At 35.1% G+C, this 21,149-nt stretch overlaps 1 protein-coding gene across 3 annotated transcripts; it reads left to right on the top strand.

The window, feature by feature from the left end:
- The first annotated feature begins 8,714 nt into the window (after window positions 1–8,714).
- On the top strand, window positions 8,715–18,867 carry si:ch211-149e23.4 (uncharacterized). 3 transcript variants are annotated; one of them, XM_053506894.1, is made up of 13 exons: window positions 8,715–8,857; window positions 9,947–10,273; window positions 12,789–13,097; window positions 13,442–13,723; window positions 13,852–14,002; window positions 14,195–14,364; window positions 15,065–15,370; window positions 15,605–15,895; window positions 16,308–16,470; window positions 16,766–16,926; window positions 17,086–17,161; window positions 17,676–17,709; window positions 18,204–18,867. In XM_053506894.1, the coding sequence occupies exons 1-13, from the start codon at window positions 8,788–8,790 to the stop codon at window positions 18,336–18,338; spliced, it is 2,475 nt and encodes an 824-aa protein (XP_053362869.1). In that variant the 5' UTR covers window positions 8,715–8,787; the 3' UTR covers window positions 18,339–18,867. The 3 variants fall into 3 exon arrangements, with proteins under 3 accessions (XP_053362869.1, XP_053362870.1, XP_053362871.1); XM_053506895.1 differs by lacking the exon at window positions 12,789–13,097; XM_053506896.1 differs by lacking the exons at window positions 9,947–10,273; window positions 12,789–13,097.
- Window positions 18,868–21,149: the final 2,282 nt, after the last annotated feature.

The raw sequence follows: 21,149 nt of genomic DNA, 5'->3' as shown, positions 1-21,149 counted from the left end.
AGGGAAAAAAGCAGGTGGCCTAAAACAGAACCTTGTGGAACACCAAACTCCACTAGAGAGCATGCAGAATAATCACCATTTAAGTATACATACTGATAACGATGGGTCAAATAGGATCTGAGCCAGGAGAGGGCTGTGCCCTTAATTCCTACTACATTTTCTAATCTGTGATAAAGAATCCCATGATCAATGGTGTCAAATGCTGCACTGAGGTCAAGTAAAACAAGCATAGTTACACAACCCTGATCAGAGGCCTGCAATAGGAGGTCATTTACTACTTTAACGAGTGCTGTTTCTGTGCTGTGATGAGGCCTAATACTGACTGATACTGATGAGATGAACAGGAGGTTTGATATTAGCCTGTAATTGGACAGCAGGGGTCGAGGTCAGGTTTCTTAATAATCGGTTTAATAACTGCTAATTTAAAAGATTTTGGAACATACTCAATGCTGAGTAAGGAATTAATTATTCTCAACAGGGGTTCTGTTATTGCTGGTACTATTTGTTTAAGAAAATGTGTCGGTATCGAATCTAATATAGAAGTTAATGAATTTGCAGAAGAGATGAGTGAAATATAAGTTTATTTTTTTTCATAGGGAGTAAAGTATTCTAGGTTCCGATTTGACATAGTTAGTTTAATATCTGCATCAATTGCATTGTCCGGTTTCAAAGCCTCAATTTTATGCCTCATATTTAAAATTTTTATAATTAAAAAAGTTCATCAAGTCCTCACTATTGTACGATGTTGTCGTGGATTTCTGAAGTGGTCTTAGTTCTAGTTAATTTGGCTACGGTATTAAATAAAAATCTAGGATTTTTTTTTATTTTTTATAAGACTGGAGAGATACGTTGATTTAGCTACACTAAGAGCTTTTCTATAGTTCAGGATGCTCTCCTTCCATGCTATTTAATATACTAACAATTTAGTTTGACGCCATTTACGTTCTAATTTCCAAGCGGTCTGTTTTAAAGAGCGTGTATGATCGTTATACCAGGGAGCTAGTTTCTTATCTCTAATAATTTTTCTTTTAACTGGAGCTACATTATCTAAGTTGTTAACTCTGGGAGATTACTAATAAAACTCTGTGTTGTATTTGATGTGAATGTACGTTTAGTACGGTAGCGTGGTGCTGCTCATACATTAACACTATAACACGTTTTAATTGAGACAAGATAGTGATCTGATATAACTTTAGACAGTGGAGTTGTGAATAAATTTCTTATGCTTAATCCGAAAGATATAATTGAGTCTAAAGTGTGACCTGCTTCATGAGTGGGTCCTACTTCATACTGATTTACTCCTACTGAGTCCAGTATGGACATAAATGCTCTACGCAGAGGGTCTTCTGGATTCTTAAAATGAATATTAAAATCTCCAGCAATTAACGCTTTGTCTACAGAAACGACTAGGTTTGAGAGGAGATCTGCAAATTCACTAAGAAATTCAAAATACGGCCCTGGAGGTCTGTAAGTGATGATTATTGGGATCGACTGAGCTGACTTAATGTTTGTAGCTACACTTGTTATGTTACTATAGAGAACTTGTCCGTGTTTTTGTATAATAGTCAGATTATCATTGTAAATAACTGCAACGCCTCCTCCTTTACCAGTTTACCGAGGCTGGTGTATGTAGCTTTATCCAGGAGGACTAGATACATTTAAAGATACATACTCATCCTGTTTAATCCAGGTTTCAGTTAAACAGAGAATATCAAATTCCTGATCCGTGATAACAATAACTGCTTTGGATTTGAGAGATCTAATATTTAACAGTCCTAGCTTCATATCAGAGGTGCCGGCTGCGCAGTCTGTATGATCCGAGGTTGTGGTCTTTATGTTAATTTATTTACCAAAACAGACATTCTGAGTCTTTCTAAATTTGTGAAGAGCTCGGGGAACAGACACAGTCTCAATATAGTGAATCCTGAGTGACGACTCTATGCAGCTAGAAGACGGTTGGTTTAGCCTGTCTGGCCTGGGCTCTGGATTGTCACCGATTAACTAGGCCTCTTCTGAGACTATGAGCTATACTACAGGAGATGAGAGCAGCACCTTCCCGAGTGGAATGGACACCGTCCCGCCCTAACAGGCTAGTTTTGCCCTCAAAGGCCTTTCAATTGTCTATAAAGCCCACATTATTTTCTGAACACCACCTGGACATCCAGCGGTTCGGCGACCATAACCTGCTATAAGCAATGTCGCCACGTCTCATTGGGATGGGACCAGAGCATATTACGTGTGAGCAATATCATAAAAGCAGACTTTTTCCACTTTAGAAATATTGCCAAGCTTAGTAACATCTTATCCGTATCTGATGCAGAAAAGCTAGAAAACCTTCAGACTGGACTATTGTAATGCATTACTAGGTGGTTGTGCTGCATCTTTAATAAACAAGCTACAGTTAGTCCAAAATGCAGCCACCAGGGTTCCCACTAGATCAAGAAAATATGATCATATAACCCTATCATCCCTGTATCATCATCCCTGTATCATCCCAATATTATCATCCTTGCACTGGCTCACTCAAAAAAATATTTAGGCCCAATTCATAGGATTTATATATTTCAATTGCATGTAGAATTTCCATCCATTTTCATTACATATTTTTAATCGAAATGAACTATTAAACCTTATGTAAATGAATTAAGTAACTAATAATTGTACCAATAAATCCAATTTGTTTTAAATGCATACATTCATAAAAAATATTTAGGCATAATAAGTAAGATTTATGGATTTTGATTGCATGTAGAATTTCCATCCATTTGAATTACATATATTTTAACTTAATCAAACAAATAAACTTTGTGATTCCTATTTACAAGTCATATGTAAATTTAATGCGCAAGACTAAGATTTAAGTAATAGTATCAATAAGTTATATTGGTTTAAAATTCATAAGAAAGAACATTATGTATTATTACATAATTACCCCCAAATTACTTTAAATGCATCATATTTATATATTTTTAATTAATAAACCCAATGTATTTTAATACATATTATACAGTACATTCCTTTTTCCTCCCCAAATCACAATATGCTGCAGCAAAATCACACACACACATAAACAAAAACAGTCAGAACACCTTGTTTTAATGCTTCTAAGCTTATTTTAAGAACAACAAAAACAACAAAAATGTGCTAAACATTAGCCAGTACTACAGATACGTTACCTAATATAGAAAATTCAAGGTAGAAAGAACCTGTTAACAGCACTGCTTGTATTAAACATACAGTGTTTCCATTTAGAGTTGTGTGTTGCCAGTAAATAATAAAAAAACAAATATAAAAAAAAAATCAACAAAATAAAATTGAGTGTCTTTGCTTCACACTTTTTTGTGTATGTTAATATCACAGATGTATTGAACAAACATGAAATAACAAATAACGTTAACAAGTTAACCCACCTGCTTGGAAGGAGGAACAAATGTTAAAAAAATAAAATCACTGAAGCATCTTAATTTTCAATCCTTGGACTTTTGGAGACAGTTTGGTGGTATCCAGTTCCATGAAGACTTTCTAAAACACTTCAAATGTGCATTTAAGGTCCTTTGGGTAGTTCAGGTTAAGTGCATATATGAGTCCAAAAAGCATCACACATCCAATGTGACATTTTTTAAGTTTCGCAGAACTTCCACACCTTCAAGAACAACACCAACATTAGTTGGCTCAGCTCCAGGACCAGCACCCTATGCCCGAATGACATAGATGCCCATGGTTGTCTGTGCAATCCCCGACTTAGCCTCTGCACTTTCACAGTCCTGGAGAAGAAACAAAGAGAATGAGTTGTGAAAAAAAATATATAATATATATTATTATTATAATATATAAGCTAACTGGTCCGGTCATCCTGTTTTAATCTAGAAATCAGATCCAAACAGGATAGGAATTACCTCAAATAAATAAAATATTACCATCTAAAAGTTACTAAATACTTTTAACTTGCACTGCATTCAGCATTACAAAAAAAAAACATTAAAAAACCCTTTATATATATATTATATATTCTATGTCGAATACAGGCCAAAAATTTGTAACTAATGTTAGCTCATGTGTTCGCAGCATGTGCAAGTTAGCTAGCCAATGGATTTAACGAAAATCCATTAGTGTATTAATATTAGTGTAATATAATATTCTGAATGCTAATAATACACTTATATATTCAGAAACCAACAGATTACAAAAGGATGACTGTAGATGTAGCTTACCTTATAATCAGGCCACGATCTGTGTTGTTCTAATGCAAAATGTTAATTGTAACCTTCGTCTCCTGCTGCTGTTGCCGCCCTCTACCGAGTGGAGTATGGCATGACGTTATTTCCGCTTCTAAACACTTCTATTTCCCGAAATTTGTATGTAAAACAGTCTTATAAAAGTTTGCTATTTGGATTTGGCTTTTTCCACATCTAGCTTCATGTAAACTACATTCATGCCTTTTAACTGATCAAATCTAATAGTTTAAACAATTTGCAAGTTTAGATTAATTTTAAGTAATCTAACTATATAATTTTGAAAAAAAAACGATTATTTAAATAAATTCAAAAGGATGCAAATACTTAATAGTAAACTATGCCATGATTTTTTTTTATTGTTCTTGTTTAGTATAAAATTAATTACAAAATAGTATTACTTACATACAAGGCTTTAAATGGTTTAGCTTCACCATATCTAGCCAGCCTTCTAATACGCTACAATCCACCACATTCCTTAAGATCACAAAACTCCCGACTTCTGGTCGTTCCCAGAATATCAAAATCTTCAAAAGGGGGCATTTTCATATTTAGCTCCAAAGCCTTGGAATAGCAATGTTCCAAGGCTTGGAATTCAGACAATGTTAGGGGCTCAGACACAGTTTCCCAGTTTAAAAGTAGACTCAAGATGCATCTCTTTAATCTGGCATAAACGTATTTCATTCCATAAACCTCATACTCCAGTACATCTATCCTAAATGGCAAATACGCTAATTAATTCCATCCATTCTTTATTTTTCTACCCATCACGAGGCAACTGGAGATTGTGCCAGCTTCAGTAGACAATGGCCAACCCTGTGAGGATCCTGAGGCATCCAGAGAAGGACCAGCTTCAGCTGCATTCTGCTTTATGATGGTTTGGAGCTACACATGCTGCTCCTGTGCTCCCAGTGATCCAGACCCCATCTGCCCTCTAAACCTGCTGACTCATTCCTGTTCTGAACTGGACTTCATGTTAATTTAAACTTCTTAAATATAATTAATATGAATAATTAAATATGAACTTTTGTTATATTGAACTTTCAGCTGCATAACACACATGATGTTATATAATTTCTATCTGTTATCACCCAAATGAGGATGGGTTCCCTGTTGAGTCTGGTTCCTCTTATTATCTCATCTCATGATGTAGACATATTTTTCTCATGCATACACACTTCCAAAAAGTCTCTTTTAAAATTTTCTTTTCATTTTATGAAGCTGCTTTGAGACAATGACCTATATATTTTATATACCTGCACTGTATATAAAATATATAATGCTATATACAGTGCTCAGCATAAATGAGTACATCCCCTTTAAAAAGTACAAATTTAATCAGTAGCTCAATGAACAAAAGAACAATTTCGAAAATTTTCACAAGGCTGAGTTTTATTGAACACTTGTTTAACTCCATAACATGAAATAAAGGTTAATAATATAACTTGGATCACAAAATCTTCTGATTTACTCAAATTGGTGGAAGCAAAAATGAATACACCCTGCAATAAAAACTACTACATCTAGTATTTTGTAGGCCACCATGATTTTTAAGGACACCACCAAGTCTTTTAAGCATGGAATGAACAAGTTGCCGACATATTGCAACATCTATTTTTTTCTATTCTTTAAGAATAACCTCTTTTAGAGCTTGGATGCTGGATGGAGAGTGATGCTCAACTTGTTGCTTCAGAATTCTCTAAAGGTGTCCGATTGGGTTCAGATCAGGAGACATACTTAGCCATTTAATCACCTTCATCCAGTTCTTCTTCAGAAATGCAACAGTAGCTTTACATGTGTGTTTTGGATCATTGTCGTGTTGGAAAAGTGCACGATGACCAAGTGCACGGAGTGATAGCAGCATCTTCTCCTTCAGTATAGAGCAGTACATTGTTGCAGCCCCACATAAGGACACTGCCACCACCATGTTTCACTGTAGGAACCATGCATTTTTTTTTTAAATCCTCACCTTTACGACGCCATTCAGTTTTGAAACCATTAGTTCCAAAAACAGTGATATTTGTCTCCCAGTAGTCTTCATCTTTTTCAGCATGGGGCCTATCAAATTCTAGGTGTGCTTTTTTGTGCATAGGCTTTAGTAGAGGCTTTCTTCGTGGACGATACCCATGCATTCCATTCCTTTGCAGTGTGTGCCATATGGTGTCACGGAAAACGGTCACTCAAGTTTGGCTCTCTACTGCTTTAGCTAACTGCAGTGAACTTGCATGGCGATTTTCTTCAACCCTTCTCATTAGAAGACGCTCCTGTCGAGATGTTAACTTCTGTGGACGGCCTGAACGTCTTTGTAAGATGGTTGCACTTCCATCTTTCTTAAATTTTTAGATCACTTTTGCTACAGTATTTTGACTGAAATGTAAAGCTTTGCTGATCTTCTTGTAGCCCTCACCTGTTTTGTGTACAAAAATTATTTCCTTTTTTGTGATTTTGGTGACTAGGGATGGCTCCACTTTTTCATTAGGGTGGTCCTGTCCTCGACTGAAGCAGACAGTTGTTCTCTAAGGACCTGTGATTTTAGTCGCTCAATAGTTCAGGACTGGAATTTCTAACAGTCTACCAGAGCCAGAAAAAATGGACTTTAACCTTACACAACTCCTCTTATACTGAACTTCCAGTCTCGCATAATATTATGCACATCAATCCCTGCTACAGTATCTGTTTTCACCCCCGATGAGGATGGGTCCCCTGTTGAGTCTGGTTCCTCACAAGGTTTTTTTTCTATTACCATCTCAGGGAGTTTTTCCTTGCCACTGTCGCCGCCGTCCTAGGCTTGCTCATGGGACAATCATATCATTTTGATTCATACACATTCACATTTCATACAAACTTCATTCTTTTGATTGTGTAAAGCTGATTTGTGACAATGTACTTTAAATTGTTAAAAGCGCTATACAAATAAAATTTAATTTAATTAAACTGAATTGAATTAGAATTTTGTAGTCTTAAGTGTGTCTTTTCTCCTAAGACTATAATTAGGTTGTACTCATTTTTGCAACATGGGCTTGAATAAAATTAATAGGAAAATCACTTTTTTGTGTGTGCAAATTAACAAATCTTGTTTGCAATCAATGGCCCACATTTGTGGGAGTATTTTGTAGTATATTATTTCATAGAAAATGTTGATTCTGAAAGAAAACTAAAGGTTTGTGACAAATGTAGTGGGATGTACTCATTTATGCTGAGTACTGTAAATAAAATTGAATTGAATTTTAATTAAATACTTAGTGAGACAAATGATTATGTGCAGATGAGTTACAATAGTACTCAGGGTTAAGCTTCAGTCTTGCATGGGTTTAAGGTAAGATTGTAACATGCTGTGCAGTGTTTCCTACTACATATAATTTAACCCTGTTCAGGCCTATTTATGATCGATATGCATGTCAAAATGTACAAACATCGGATTCTGTGATACAGATTATAACCTAAGTGGTTCAAGCTCACAGCATGTCCACACATTATTTAACTCATCTGAAGCCTGATCTTTAATCTTTAATGCTCATCTTAAGCCTGTTGTGCTTAGGTACTATAAAAGACTTGGCACAACAGGAACCAGTCTGAGGTTAGAATCTGGCTCGTGTTCTTCCTGTTTACTTTAACTGTCAGACTGTGGGTTAAAAGACTGTGTGTGTGTGCGTGTGTTTGCATGTGTGCACACTTCACTAATATCAAGATTAACAAGGATCAATGTGTGTCTTTATTCATGTCTTTTGTCATATTAGTTTGTTTATGTGAGGGTGTGTATTTAAAGATGCGCAAATTCTTTCCTATTGCTTTGGCATGCAAAGACAACAAAAAAATTCCCTTTGCAAACTTACTTATTTAAAAAACAATTTTTCATTCAGTTACATTATCAGAGCTGATTCATACTTCATTGCACATTCGGCTACTTTGTTTACTTAAAGTGAGAAACTGAGAAACCTCAGAAGTCTTATTGACTGAAACCCTGTTCTCATTTTTCATTGATTGTGTCAGGATGTCGTTGTAAACCTCAGACATTACCTGTTTTATCTGATAACTCAGCATTACTCATCATACTTTTTAGATTTTTTCCAATATGTGTTTAAAGAATGACACTGTTGGGAAATTTGGAGCAATTTAGTAGCCCATCAAATAATTGCTTTTTTGTAAGTCGCTCTGGATAAGAACGACTGCCAAATGCCTTAATATAAATGTAAATAAAATAAAAGAATAACTTCCACATTATGAAAAATCTTTGTAAAATAACATTTACATTCAGGCTAATAAACAATTTGTCTTATATAATATCAGATATACCATATAAGTGAATACTGCAACAAAATATTCACTTATCGATTTTAAATTAAGTGGATTTTACAGAACTGGTCAATCTTGGCACTTGGGGTAGTATAAAACTTTCTCTCTCTCTCTCTCTCTCTCTCTCTCTCTCTCTTACACACACACACACACACACACACACAAACACTCTTACTTCTTACAGTTGGCTTTAACCTCCTCTTAAGCATACCCACTTCTCCCTAATCTATTGAAGCATCCTGCAACACATTTATCTTATTAAATGAACATGTTTTTGCTGCTATTTGTGGTATGTGGTCTTCTATATCTTCCTCAGAGCTTGGAATATCAAGGTAGGTTAAAAGATATTTCTTTTCTTGAAATATTTTAGTCTAAAGTAGTTTTTAATACTCCTTCTCCTCTTCCTCATACTACTACTACTAACATTAATAATTAATTACATTTCAATGGAAACTAATTGTTTCAGTGGGTTTTGTGTTATCTGTCAGGTCAGGAATGATTTGTTCCCTTTAAATAACCACTCATTCTGTAATTAATTTTTTATCATCTTTGCATTACATGACACAGTCACAATTCTTTTCCAGTTCTTTGTGATCTAAGCTGTTTAAAATAGCAACTTCTGACATCTTTTATGTTTACTGATGCTTCAACATTGCTATAATAATACACTGTCAGCAAAGCATAATAATTTTCAGGAGATATCTAATAGTAATTGTGACTGGTTTCTGTAATTTCCTTTATACAATTATCCTTAAACGTAAAACTTTATGGCTTTATGGTGAAATGGCTATCCACAAGCCTGTCTTCTGTTAAATATATTACACTGATTGTCAGTGTTGTTTTTTGTTTAGTTTTTTTGTTTCGGATAAGTTCAGGACCTTTTATTAGCACTGATACAAATAATCACTACTATTATTGCTTTGATCTTTGTTAACTGTTTCAAATTGATTAAAGTCATCCAAGTTCAGTTTTAACAATAAGGTGAATCTAGTAAATGTAAGCATGCATGTTAAGCTGTAGTGGTACAGGTAAATGTCTATGTGGTTTTTTTTTTACTACATGTATGAATGCCTCAGCTGCAAACCGCATACCATCAAGATTTTTTTTTTTTTACCTCAGTCGCATGATTGAATGCAATGAAAGCAGTGTTTACTATTGCAGTAAGAGAAATGTTTGTGTCTCTGACATGTTATGGTAGTTTCCATAGCAAATGCTAAAAAGGATGGTAGTAATTATATTAGAGATTTTGCATGATTTGAATAAACACAAAATGCTCTTAAAGGTGCTCAAAAGTAATTTTTTTAAATAATTTGTTAACCATCTCCAACACTCATTAATTGTTATGAAATATATTGTTGTTGTTGTTGTTGATGATGATGATGATGATGTGTGTGTGTGTGTGTGTGTGTGTGTGTTAATAGATGTGGTCTTAAGAGACATCATTATTGACAATAATGTGACAGGAATCTTAGGAGAGGAAGTCCACCTGCATTGTCTGTACTCTGGCATACGCAACATCAGTTTTTCCTCCTGGTTGCACCTGGGTTCAAAAACTAGATTTCGGCCAATGGCAGGATACAAGGATGGCAAGCCATTCAACAAAGATAACTTCTTCATTCCAGCATCCCACACCAATCTTACTGTGAAAGTGAGAATAAATAGCTTAGAGGTAGAGGGAAATTACGCATGTGTGTTCAGGACAGAGGATGATGAGGAATTCAGGGATAAACTTCTCCTTAAAGTCATTGGTAAGTATATAAACCAGATCTGTAGTAGGCTTTCGGGTTTTGCAATTTACTTAAAAATGTAAAGATTCCATAATCATCCATGCCCTGGAGTACAGATGGCCTGAAAACATTTGTATGATACTAGCTTACCTTAGATGAGTATTCAATTCAATTCAATTTTATTTATATAGCACTGTTAACAATGGTCATTGTCTAAAAGCGGCTTCACAAAAAATAAAATATATATATATTTTTTTTAAGAAAAGAAAATATTTGGAAGTGTGTATGTGTGAGAAAAATGTGTCTAGATAATAATTAGATGAATGAATGATGAATGAAATGTCTCTGATGAGCAAGCCAAGGGTGACGGCGATGGTGGCAAGGAAAAACTCCCTGAGATGGCAATAGGAAGAAACCTTGAGAGGAACCAGACTCAACAGGGAACCCATCCTCATCTGGGTGATAACAGATAGAAATAACATCATGTGTGTTGTGCAGGTGAAAGTTCAATATAACAGAAGTTGTGTAGATCAACATGAAGTCCAGTTCAGCACAGGGAGTCAGTAGGTGCAGAGGGCAGATGGGGTCTGAGTCACTGGAAGCACAGGAGCAGGATGTGTAGCTCCAGCCATCATAAAGCAGAATCCAGCTGGAGCTGGTCCTTCTCTGGATGCCTCAGAAACCTTGCAGGGTTGGCCTTTGTCTACTAAAGCTGGCACAATCTTCAGATGCCTCGGGATGGGTAGAAAAATACAGAAAAGATGGAGAGAATTAGCGTATTTGCCATTCAGGATAGGTGTACTGGAGTATGAGGTTATGGGATGAGTTATGCGTATGCCAGATTAAAGAGATAAAGAGTATGAGGCTTTTGAATATTTTTTTTCCTAGCATGTTACATAACCTGGATTTTAGAATATGATTATCGGATTGATGTACTTGGGCCAATATCATTACCTGGAACATCAGGAGCTTGATGTACTGTATGAATACCAATAAAGAGCATTTAACAAAGCACTAATTACAACTGTTTTAAAAATCACACAATATAAAAAGCATGAAACCTTCTACAAAACAACAAAACAAAATGCACGTATACAGTAAAGTGTAAGTTAAACCACAAATATCCCTCTTTTAAGTTCCCTGAGCTTAAGTTTGAGTTGTTTAATTAATAACTGGATTGTTGGGGCTCAATGTGTAGACATACAGTCTGCATGTCCTAACCAGGAAGTGAGTACTGTATGCCTGTATGGCTGTACATTAAGCTCAGTTTGAGTTATTTAGTTAATAACTTAACAACTCAACGTTAGGGCTCAATGTGTAGGCATACAGTCTGTCCTATCTGTCCTATCTACCAGGAAGTGTGGGAGTAATTCATCTTCAGAACACAATCTTGTCCCCCACACTAGTGAGTGGAGGTGGAGTTCCATCTTCACACTGTACAGTCGGTGTCGTTAACTCTTGGCTCACCACCAGTCACCTGTAATTGTCAATTCTTTATTCTTGGCTGATAGCATGATTCCACACAAGCAAACAACTCTCTTTTGCTGGACACAACTAATGTTAACATTATTAGCTTTTGCCTATGGCATTTTACACTAAAATGTTTAGCTTAGCAGCTGTTGGACTTTTAACTACTTTACAAAAGAAACACAGCAAAAGTTTTCCTTACTCACCACTGAATTGTATAAAAACACTGAACCTGTTTACTGTGCAGTACAGCATGGCTTTGACTAAATTATGAGAGCTTCTGCACATAGAGCTCAAACAGTAAAGCAACGCTTTTGTAGCGTCAGTAGCAGGATGGCGAGTTGCCAAAAAAAAACAAGCTCTGACACCTGGAAAGAAAACGTCTGATTGGCCTGTATACTGTAGTAGCATTTCACACGATTGGTTTATTTTATCAACATATTTTATAAAATAAAAAAAAAGCTGATTGTGTGAAATGCTTTGTTGTAGTTTTTTTTTTTATTTATCACATACATCACTAGTTAATTATTTTCTTTTATAATACTACTTCTATTACTTTTATGTTTCTTGGTGAACAATGACAGTCAAAACTTTCAGTAATTTATACTTTAACCATAGCTTAGCTTAAACTAATCTAGTCATTCTCTTCTGATTTCTCTTATCAACAAGGTGTTTCAGTCTGCACATCCTATAAACATGTTTTTTTTCCCTTGATCTTAAGACTGTTCTGTGTGAAGATCCCAAGATAGCGTTACAGACATTACATTTTCCTTTTTTGTTTATCAGATCTGGATAATGTTTGTGTGTAATTAAATAACTGGATAAAAAAAGCTACAGGCATTAAATTGTTGATCAGATCTGCATAATCTTTGCATTTTTTGCATGATTATTTGTATAACTGGATTTAAAAAAAGGCTACAGGCACTCAACCAACTCAATAATGCTCTTAATTCAGTTATTGTTGCCTTATTCTGATTTTTTAAATACATTTAATCATATTGCACATGCGTTGCACAAAGCCACTACTGTCTGACATGTCTGATTATTATTATTTTTTTTACATCTTAAGCTCGGCCCTATGTGAATACTCATGCAGAGGAAGAAGTTCTGAATGGAACTCATTACCAAAACATCAATTGTTCAGCTTCCTATGCAAAGCCCAGTGCAAGTCTCCACTGGGACATCCATGGTGCTCCACCCAGGAATGACATTTTCTCCATCCACAACACACACTCAACTCTGCCAAATGGCACAGTCAGTATTGTCAGCATGCTACGTTTCCCCATCCACAGGAATAATGAGAGTAGTGTTGCCTGTGTGATTCAACACCCAGCTTTGCCTGAACCTATTACAACTATTATAAATTTACAAACATTTGGTAGGTTTTCTAATCACACATCTCAAGTTATGGATAATGAAAGGATTTTTTACATATATGTGCATTTGTGCATTTGTGCATTTTTATTTATAGATGATTGCTTTCTGTGTGGCATTTGTTTCCTGTGTAGATTAAATACTCACCAAAACTAATCCTCTTAATCTGAAAGCACTGCCTAACATAAAGAGGTTTTTACATAAAGTACATAACTATTTTCTAAACATACAAACAGCAAAGTTTTTTTATGTTTCTTTATAAATAAAATTAATTTAGACTGCCAGTTCTTATATTCTTTTAATTTTAAATGTTTTCCCCTCTTAACTTTGCCCATGTTCCTTTTTCAGTTTCTCCAAATGTAACTTTGGAAATGGCTGTGATTGAAAATGAAGGAAAAGCTTTCTTTAAGGTCCTCTGCAAAGCAAAGGGAGGAAGACCTCATCCGTCAAACACTTGGATCAAGCCTAAATCTGCAGATAAATCATGTTCTGCCCATTTAATGAATTTTGAATCCCTTTCCAGTTCTCACTGCTTCCCATTAGATGTTTATGAAGGTGAAAATATCACCTGCATTTTTGGTTACCCGCATCTTTCTGCCATAGAAAAAACGATTACGCTGCCAAAATACTGTGAGTATATGTATAACTATTTACTTTGTTTAAAAAGTCCACATAGAAAGTGGTCACTCATGCATGCATTAAAAGAGTTACGCATGTATATTTATTCTTTATTGCTTTTACTGCATCTCATTTTCCAGATCTCACCTCTCTTCAGCTGACCAACAGCAGCATTAAGGGGAAACATTTACATACCTCTGATTTGTTGATATTAGATGAGGAGGACAGTGACATCAGAATAGGCATGGATGTGTTGGGACATGTTCCAAGATATGAAATTAATTGCACAAAGTGAGACTTCCTAATATCTATTGACTTATGTTATTATGTTATGATATGTTATTTTTGTTGATGGCAGAAACATTGCTCAATTATGTTCATGGATCATCAATATGCAGAATCCTGATCATTTTCATTTGAAAATTATGTATTGAGCATGTGGTGATGAAATAGCTGCTTAACAAGTTTATGTTACTTTCACAGGGATGATAAACCTCTGTCAGAGAATATAAACGTGGTTGGTAATGATCTCGTTATAAAAGGTCCTGTTGAGACAAACCATTCAGGCCAATACCAATGTCATGCCTCCTTTTATAGCCATGCAGCCTCTTTAAGGTTTAAAATAGAAGTGAAGCCGAGATTCCAAGTATCAGGTACATTTATTGTTTCTCAAAATTCCACTGTACAAAAAAATAATAGACTAAGCTAAGAAAGTGTGTTTATCATCCATAGGAGTGCTCCATACCAAAGTGCAAATGATATGAAGCAAAATTCAGTTAGCGCATACTGTATAATAATAAAACATCTGGGAGGTGCTTTAAGTCAATGTGACCTAAGACTTGTTGTCTTGTTGTCTAATTGCCAACAAACTTAACACATCTTAAATATCCTGATATAATAATCATGTAATAATAATAATGTAATCACAATCATAATGCAATCATAAAAAAACTATAATAAAATAATTAAAATACCTTTAAATTCTCATAAATGGTATGTTTACCTAAAACCTCCTACTTCAACTTTTAAATAAAAGTAAGTAAATAACAAAGAATGTTAGAAAAAAGCAACAATTACATTGAGTGTTTAATCCCCCAATAACTGTATCATGAGTTGTTCAACAAAACTGGAAAGGAACAACAATACATTTACATTCATACAGCAATTTATACAGTATAACAGATCAAATTAGATTATTGCCTCAAGTGCAATAGTATAGTGTGGTTAAACCAATTGTTCTCCCTGTTCATGGTATGTCTAACAGCAATTTAATAAGATTTTTAATTTACACTGCTGCTTGGATGTTAATCTTTACTGCATTATGCTTAACACTTTGAGTTTAATTTCTTACAGCATTACTCCATATGACACTGCTCTCCAACATGACTTGGGACAATGGAATTAAGTATACAGAGGTAAAATGCATGGCAGAAAATGTATCTCCTGATGTCAATATTACTTGGCATACTGTAGACTGCAGAAGTGAAATCAATGCTTCTGAGCCTGGAAAGGTTTCTGGAAGTCATCAAGACCTCGGTGTGATTTGGAAAATGATACGGATCCCAGTTTACTCTTATGCAGGGTGCAAAGTAATTTGTGTGGTGCACCACCCTGCATTGGAGAAACCTATGCAAAAGTGCATTCAAATTCCTTTCATAGGTTTGTTTTAACCTATTTTACTGATCTTTCAATAAGTACTGTAGTTATGATAGGAGTTAATTGATAATAATCAATTAAATTCATGCACTGGAATAAGTGCTTCATAATATTTACAGTAGGTCTCTAAAGTTATTGCCTAAAATAAGTTAATGTTAATTATGATTGTTTTGTATCACTTTATCATTTTATTAATTGCATTAATAAAAAAAAAAACTGGCACCTGTGTTCCATTAGGACCACCCAGCCGTTATGTGAGTGTTGCTTTGCAGAAAGACTCCACACACTGGGCTGCTGTGTGTAAATGCAAAAGTGATGAAGCTATGATTAACATCTCCTGGGTCATTTCTGATACCAATAAAACTGCCGTACCTTCCAGCAAAAATACCACAACGGAGGGCTGGAGGAGGGTATTCACAAGCATTTATAAATTTGACCTGTCCCAACATGAAGGGAAGTTCTTGACATGTGTTATTCAAAGTGAGTTTGGGGAATTTGAAAGGAGAACCATACGTGTACCCAATTTTTGTAAGTAAATCACTAAAATGTTATTTTAATGGCAAATTTAACCATATTAAGATCAAGCATGTACTGAACGTGTCACATGTTGAAACATTTGTAGGGTCAGTAATCATACAAAATATGTATGCTCATGGCTCAACATGCTATATGGTCACCTTAGTACTGAGAAGGCTTGTTCATTTTTTAAAAATTATGTAGTGACACAATCATTTATATCAATATGGTATATTTTATTCATAAAAAGTTTTATATAAAACTTACATTTTTAATAATGAAAAAACTAGGGCCGGGCCACTTGTGTGTATTAAACTATATGTACTCTATTTTGCATATATATTTTCTTTAAAGGCAAAAATCTGTTGGATAGAAAAGGTCTAATGGTAAAACACACATTTCTTAACTAGTTTTCATTCTGCAGTTATCTCATCTATTGTTGTTTTGAACAAAACTCTTCCACTGCATCGGAGCCATGGGCAAAAGACTGGCTTGCACAGAGTGGTACTGAAGGAACGTGTTTCCAACCAGAAGATAATATTTAAAGTTAATGGAAATGCATCAGCGTATAATATCAAATGTTTCAGGTATATTCAGGAAGTGTGACAAAGTGTTCATATACTCCAAACAACACATTTCAGAAGTATATTTAACATTTTCTTTCCTATTATTTATTTCCCCCCACATTTCCATTTTATGGCATATCTATAATTGCACATCTCATCATTTCCATTTTATGGCATATCTTTAATTGCATGTCAAGTCAATGTCATAAAATCACCTAAAATTATTTCTTACTTGATGATTAAAAAAGCTTGACTATAGATTTTTAATAGTTCTTGTAGTTGTATTTGTGTGTTTGATGTCTGTGCTTGACATTAGATCCAATGGACTTTCTGCAAACACTGTTGGTTTGGCTCTGGTATTTGCTCAGCAAGTGTCAGAGAGTGATACTGGTTTGTACACATGCAGTGCATCTTGGTACCATCACAATGCCACGGTGACTGTTTTGGTGGATATAACCAGCCAGGAAATCCACAGTAGTGAGTATTTGCTGCCTAGTCTTATGATGGCTATAGTGCATATAGATCATTACAATGTCCAATGGGCCTTAGAGTGGGTTTTGTACAAGATACATTAATTGTCGAACATTTAATGAGTCACTTTGGCTCTTTGTAATGAACTCTTTTTCTGATGCATAGTGGTGCTTATCCTGATCTGTTTCTCCTCTGCTGTTGCAATCACCATCATAATGGTGGTCACACTCTGCATATTCTGGTGAGTTGCTGCTCATATTGCCATCAGCAGAGGTGACCAACAACTGTTTTTTAATGGTCTTCCAGACATAGGTGATACTGTAGGCAAAAAAAAAAACAAGGTAGTATACCTAGACCTGATTGGTATGTTATTCATAAACAGGATACGCACTGGTTTATATAGACAGAGGATACATAATGCCACATTAACCACAACTACAAAAACAGAAAAAATCTGTTTGCAAAACAGATTAGTGACAACGGATAAATGTGAGTTCCAAATCAGAGATATTGACAGGCTAAAACAATGCACTGTATGATGTTTGATTATTTGATGTTTGATAATTTCCACACACATACTTGACCTATTCATAAACTCTTTTACTGGAACCACTTATATTCAAGCACCACCAAACTATTTTGACAGGAGTTGGCATTTTTAGTCTATATTTGCAGCTGTCTGGTGCAACTTTTTTAAGAACTTCTGGTAACTTGGACTCACCAACTTAATTGTTCTGCCTCTTTCTGACTTTTAGCAAAAGAAGTGAAGAAAGCCACTCTTCAACCCAGGTATGTATAAAAAAAAACTGGTGTTTACACATGATATGGTGTTTACAATATGAAAAATTAGGAAACAATTAACAGTTTAGTGCCAACAAAGTACTGTATAATTGAATAATTGTGTTTTATTTCTTTTTTTCTCCCATTGGTTTGAGTGAATATGTAAAGAAAAATCTTATCAGTGAGCAAAAAATAAATTTGTGCATGCATATGTGCATGTGTGTAAATTAAGTTCATCTTGTGGCTGATTTTGTTGGCTGTTTTTGTATTAAAGGAGTTATACCCAGATAGCAGACTTCAGATAACACAGATCCACCTCAGAGTCTACTGCTATTTTAAGAGTGCATATATGCAAAAGTTTTTTTATTTAAAAAACTTTAAATAAAACTTAAATTCTTGTATTTTAAAAAACCTTTTTGCCAATTTTACATAATAAGTTTTGATATCTTTAGTTGTTCAGGTTCAACGATAATTTCATTACTGCAAATTTCTTGTATATAAAGGACTGGAAGAAGCGTGAGTCTTTGGCTGCCCTGATGCAGGACCCACGGTCACCAGAACTCAAGAAGGCCAGCGGGCAGGATTATGCAGAGCTAGTTCAATATTCCATAGTGATTGATGTTAAAACCACAGTGTGAGGAGAGGTTTGAGTATTCGGATGTCTGATATATGATTAGATTTGACATAGCAGCATGGTGTTATGGCTTTGAGTCAGAGGGTTGGCGGTTTAACCCAAGCTCCACCAAGCTGCCAATGCGGAGTGAGATCCTTAACCCTGCCTGCTCTAAATGTGATATACCCTGGCGGAGCCTGCACTCTGACCCGACTTCCTAACAAAGAAATAGGGTATGCAGAGAAAAGTATTTCACCGTTCTGTAAAATATATGTGACAAATAGAAGTTGTTGTTAATGTCATCCTTTGCTTTACACTGATCCTGTTTTGTTATCTGTGTGGTATGCATTAATTCATTAAAGACTATAGTGCTAAAGTGGCTCTTCCCCTATTAAATACACATTGCATTTAGTTTTTTAGTTAGGGTTCTAATTGAATGTCACAAAAAAAGCTTTAAAAAAATAATTACAGTGGAACCTTGGATTACAAGCATAATTTGTTCCGGGGTAGCGTGGTATTTCAAAATACTGGTAAACTAAATCAAATTTTCCCATAGAAATAATGGAAACTCAAATTATTCATTCCTATACATACAGTAATAATAATTAACACAAATATAAAGTACAAACAAAACAAATTAACCTGCACTTTACCTTTAAAGTAAAAATAAATCCCGACAGATAAGTGTTTCCGTTTGTGTGCGCTGCGTATGTGTGTGTGTGAAGCTAAAGTAAGGAGTATGTGTGTATGAAGCTAAAGTAAGGAGCCCCTCCCCTCTCCCCCTTCTCGTCTTACACAGTTACCCTTCCTCCACTCTTTTTACACGCACACAACAAAAACACTGTTTTATTGAAAAAATAAACAACAAATCTTTCTAATGACACTCGGTTGAGTGACACACTAAAGGAATCACTGCTGTAAAGTAGAAATAAAACTCTTATTAGGATTAAGCAGAAGGAAGTTAATTAGCATCCAATCTCCTGTCCTGCACACAATGCTTAACTTTAGTAAGCCGTTTCATCAAAACAAAAAGCAGTGGGCCTAAAACTGAACCCTGTGGAACACCAAACTTCACTAAAGAACATGCAAAATAATAACCATTTAAGTCTACATACTGATAGCGATCGGTCAAGTAGGATCTGAGCCAGGAGAGGGTTGTTCCCATAATTCCTACTACATTTTCTAATTTGTGAAAAAGAATACTATGATCAATGATGTCAAAAGCTGCACTGAGGTTCACTAATACAAGCATAGTTACACTCTAGGTCAATAGGAGACCAATAGGAGGTCATTTACTACTTTGATAAGTGCTGTCTCTGTGCTTTGATGTGGCCTAAATCCTCACTGATACAGTTCATGTTTGCTATTTCTATGTAGATATGAGCATAGCTGCTCCGCTACTATCTTTTCCAGAATCTTAGAGATGAAGGAGAGGTTTGATATTGGCCTGTAATTGGACAGCTGACAGGGGTCGAGGTCAGGTTTCTTGCTGGTACTATCTGTTTAAGAAAATGTGTCAGTGTAGGATCTAATATACAAGTTAATTAATTTGCAGAAGAGATGTAATTAGTTCGTTCTCTTCAAGGGGAGCAAAGTATTCTAGGTTCCAATCTGACATGGTTAGTTTAACATCTGCATCAATTACATTGTCCGGTTTCAAAGCCTCAATTTTATGCCTGATATTTACAATTTTAATATTAAAAAAGTTCATAAAGTTCTCACTATTGCATGATGTTGTTGTGGAGATTTCTGCAGTGGTCTTATTTCCAGTTAATTTTGCTACGGTGTTAAATAAAATTCTAGGATTATTTTTGTTTTTCTATAAAAGTGAAGAGATGTGTTAATCTAGCTACACTAAGAGCTTAGAAAAAAAAAAAAATGAGATAACACTCCAGGTGATATTTGGCATTAGGTAATTACTGTAGGTAACAACAACAGTGAGTTGTTATTTTAGGACATGAAGGTCAGCTATTCTGGAATAGTTCTTTTAAGAACAGTATTGTCAAGTGCATTTGACAGTGTGTGTAAACCCATCAAGCACCATGATAAAATTGGCTCTCATGAAGACCTTCTCAGGAAATCAATACCAACACTTACCTCTGCTGTAGAGGTGAGGTTCATTTAGAGTTACCAGCCTCAGAAATCACCAATTTAACAAAGAGCACCTCAGATTAGAGCCATTATAAAAGCTTTACAGAGCAGTAGCAGATACATCCCAATATCAACTCTTCAAAGGATATTATTGTGTATTTTGGATGCCTTTAGCATTCACTTTTAGTTTCACTTTTAGTTTTTAAGAGATAAAAATTAGGAAAAACCATGGCATTAGAAGCTGTGTCTATGTGTATATGTGTGTATTTTTTGTGTGCAAAAAAGACAGGGTTTTATTATATAACAGTTCACTTAACCAACAATGAAACACTACAATCATAACATTATATTTACTGTAGCACCTTTTACAGCAACCATTACAATATTTGTCTTACATATGACAATTTTACGTTTGAAAAAAAATTTGCCTATACCAAATGAACACAAAGTTAACACCCAAGTAACAATGAACTTTCTAAGATTATATATAAACATTAGTATCTAACATTTCTGTTGCTCATAAATCTTAATAAAAATAGAGGTAAAATTATAAACAGAAAATGAAGTCATTGTTATATTGATCCCACTATGCACTGCTGGGTCTTCCTAAGTGATGATGTGATGCTAGGCATTTCAACTGGACACCGCCATCCCCTCACGAACAATGCCATCCTCTACAAAAAGAGTGGACATGGATGGGACAACACTGATGACTTCCTCTGTGGGAGAGAAAACTTAAAAACTT

This window comes from Clarias gariepinus, chromosome 11 (assembly GCF_024256425.1).
Source record: "Clarias gariepinus isolate MV-2021 ecotype Netherlands chromosome 11, CGAR_prim_01v2, whole genome shotgun sequence".
Classification (NCBI taxonomy): domain Eukaryota; kingdom Metazoa; phylum Chordata; class Actinopteri; order Siluriformes; family Clariidae; genus Clarias; species Clarias gariepinus.
Note: the sequence above shows the minus strand (reverse complement) of the source record. Positions and strands in the feature narration are given on the sequence as shown.

Bases quoted from the DNA above. Each gene is read 5' to 3' on its own strand.
- si:ch211-149e23.4 (XM_053506894.1), top strand. From the start codon at position 8,788: ATGAACATGTTTTTGCTGCTATTTGTGGTATGTGGTCTTCTATATCTT. The intron at 13,098-13,441 runs GTAGGTTTTCTA...TTCCTTTTTCAG, and splicing joins TATAAATTTACAAACATTTG to TTTCTCCAAATGTAACTTTG. The intron at 17,162-17,675 runs GTGAGTTGCTGC...TCTGACTTTTAG, and splicing joins GTCACACTCTGCATATTCTG to CAAAAGAAGTGAAGAAAGCC.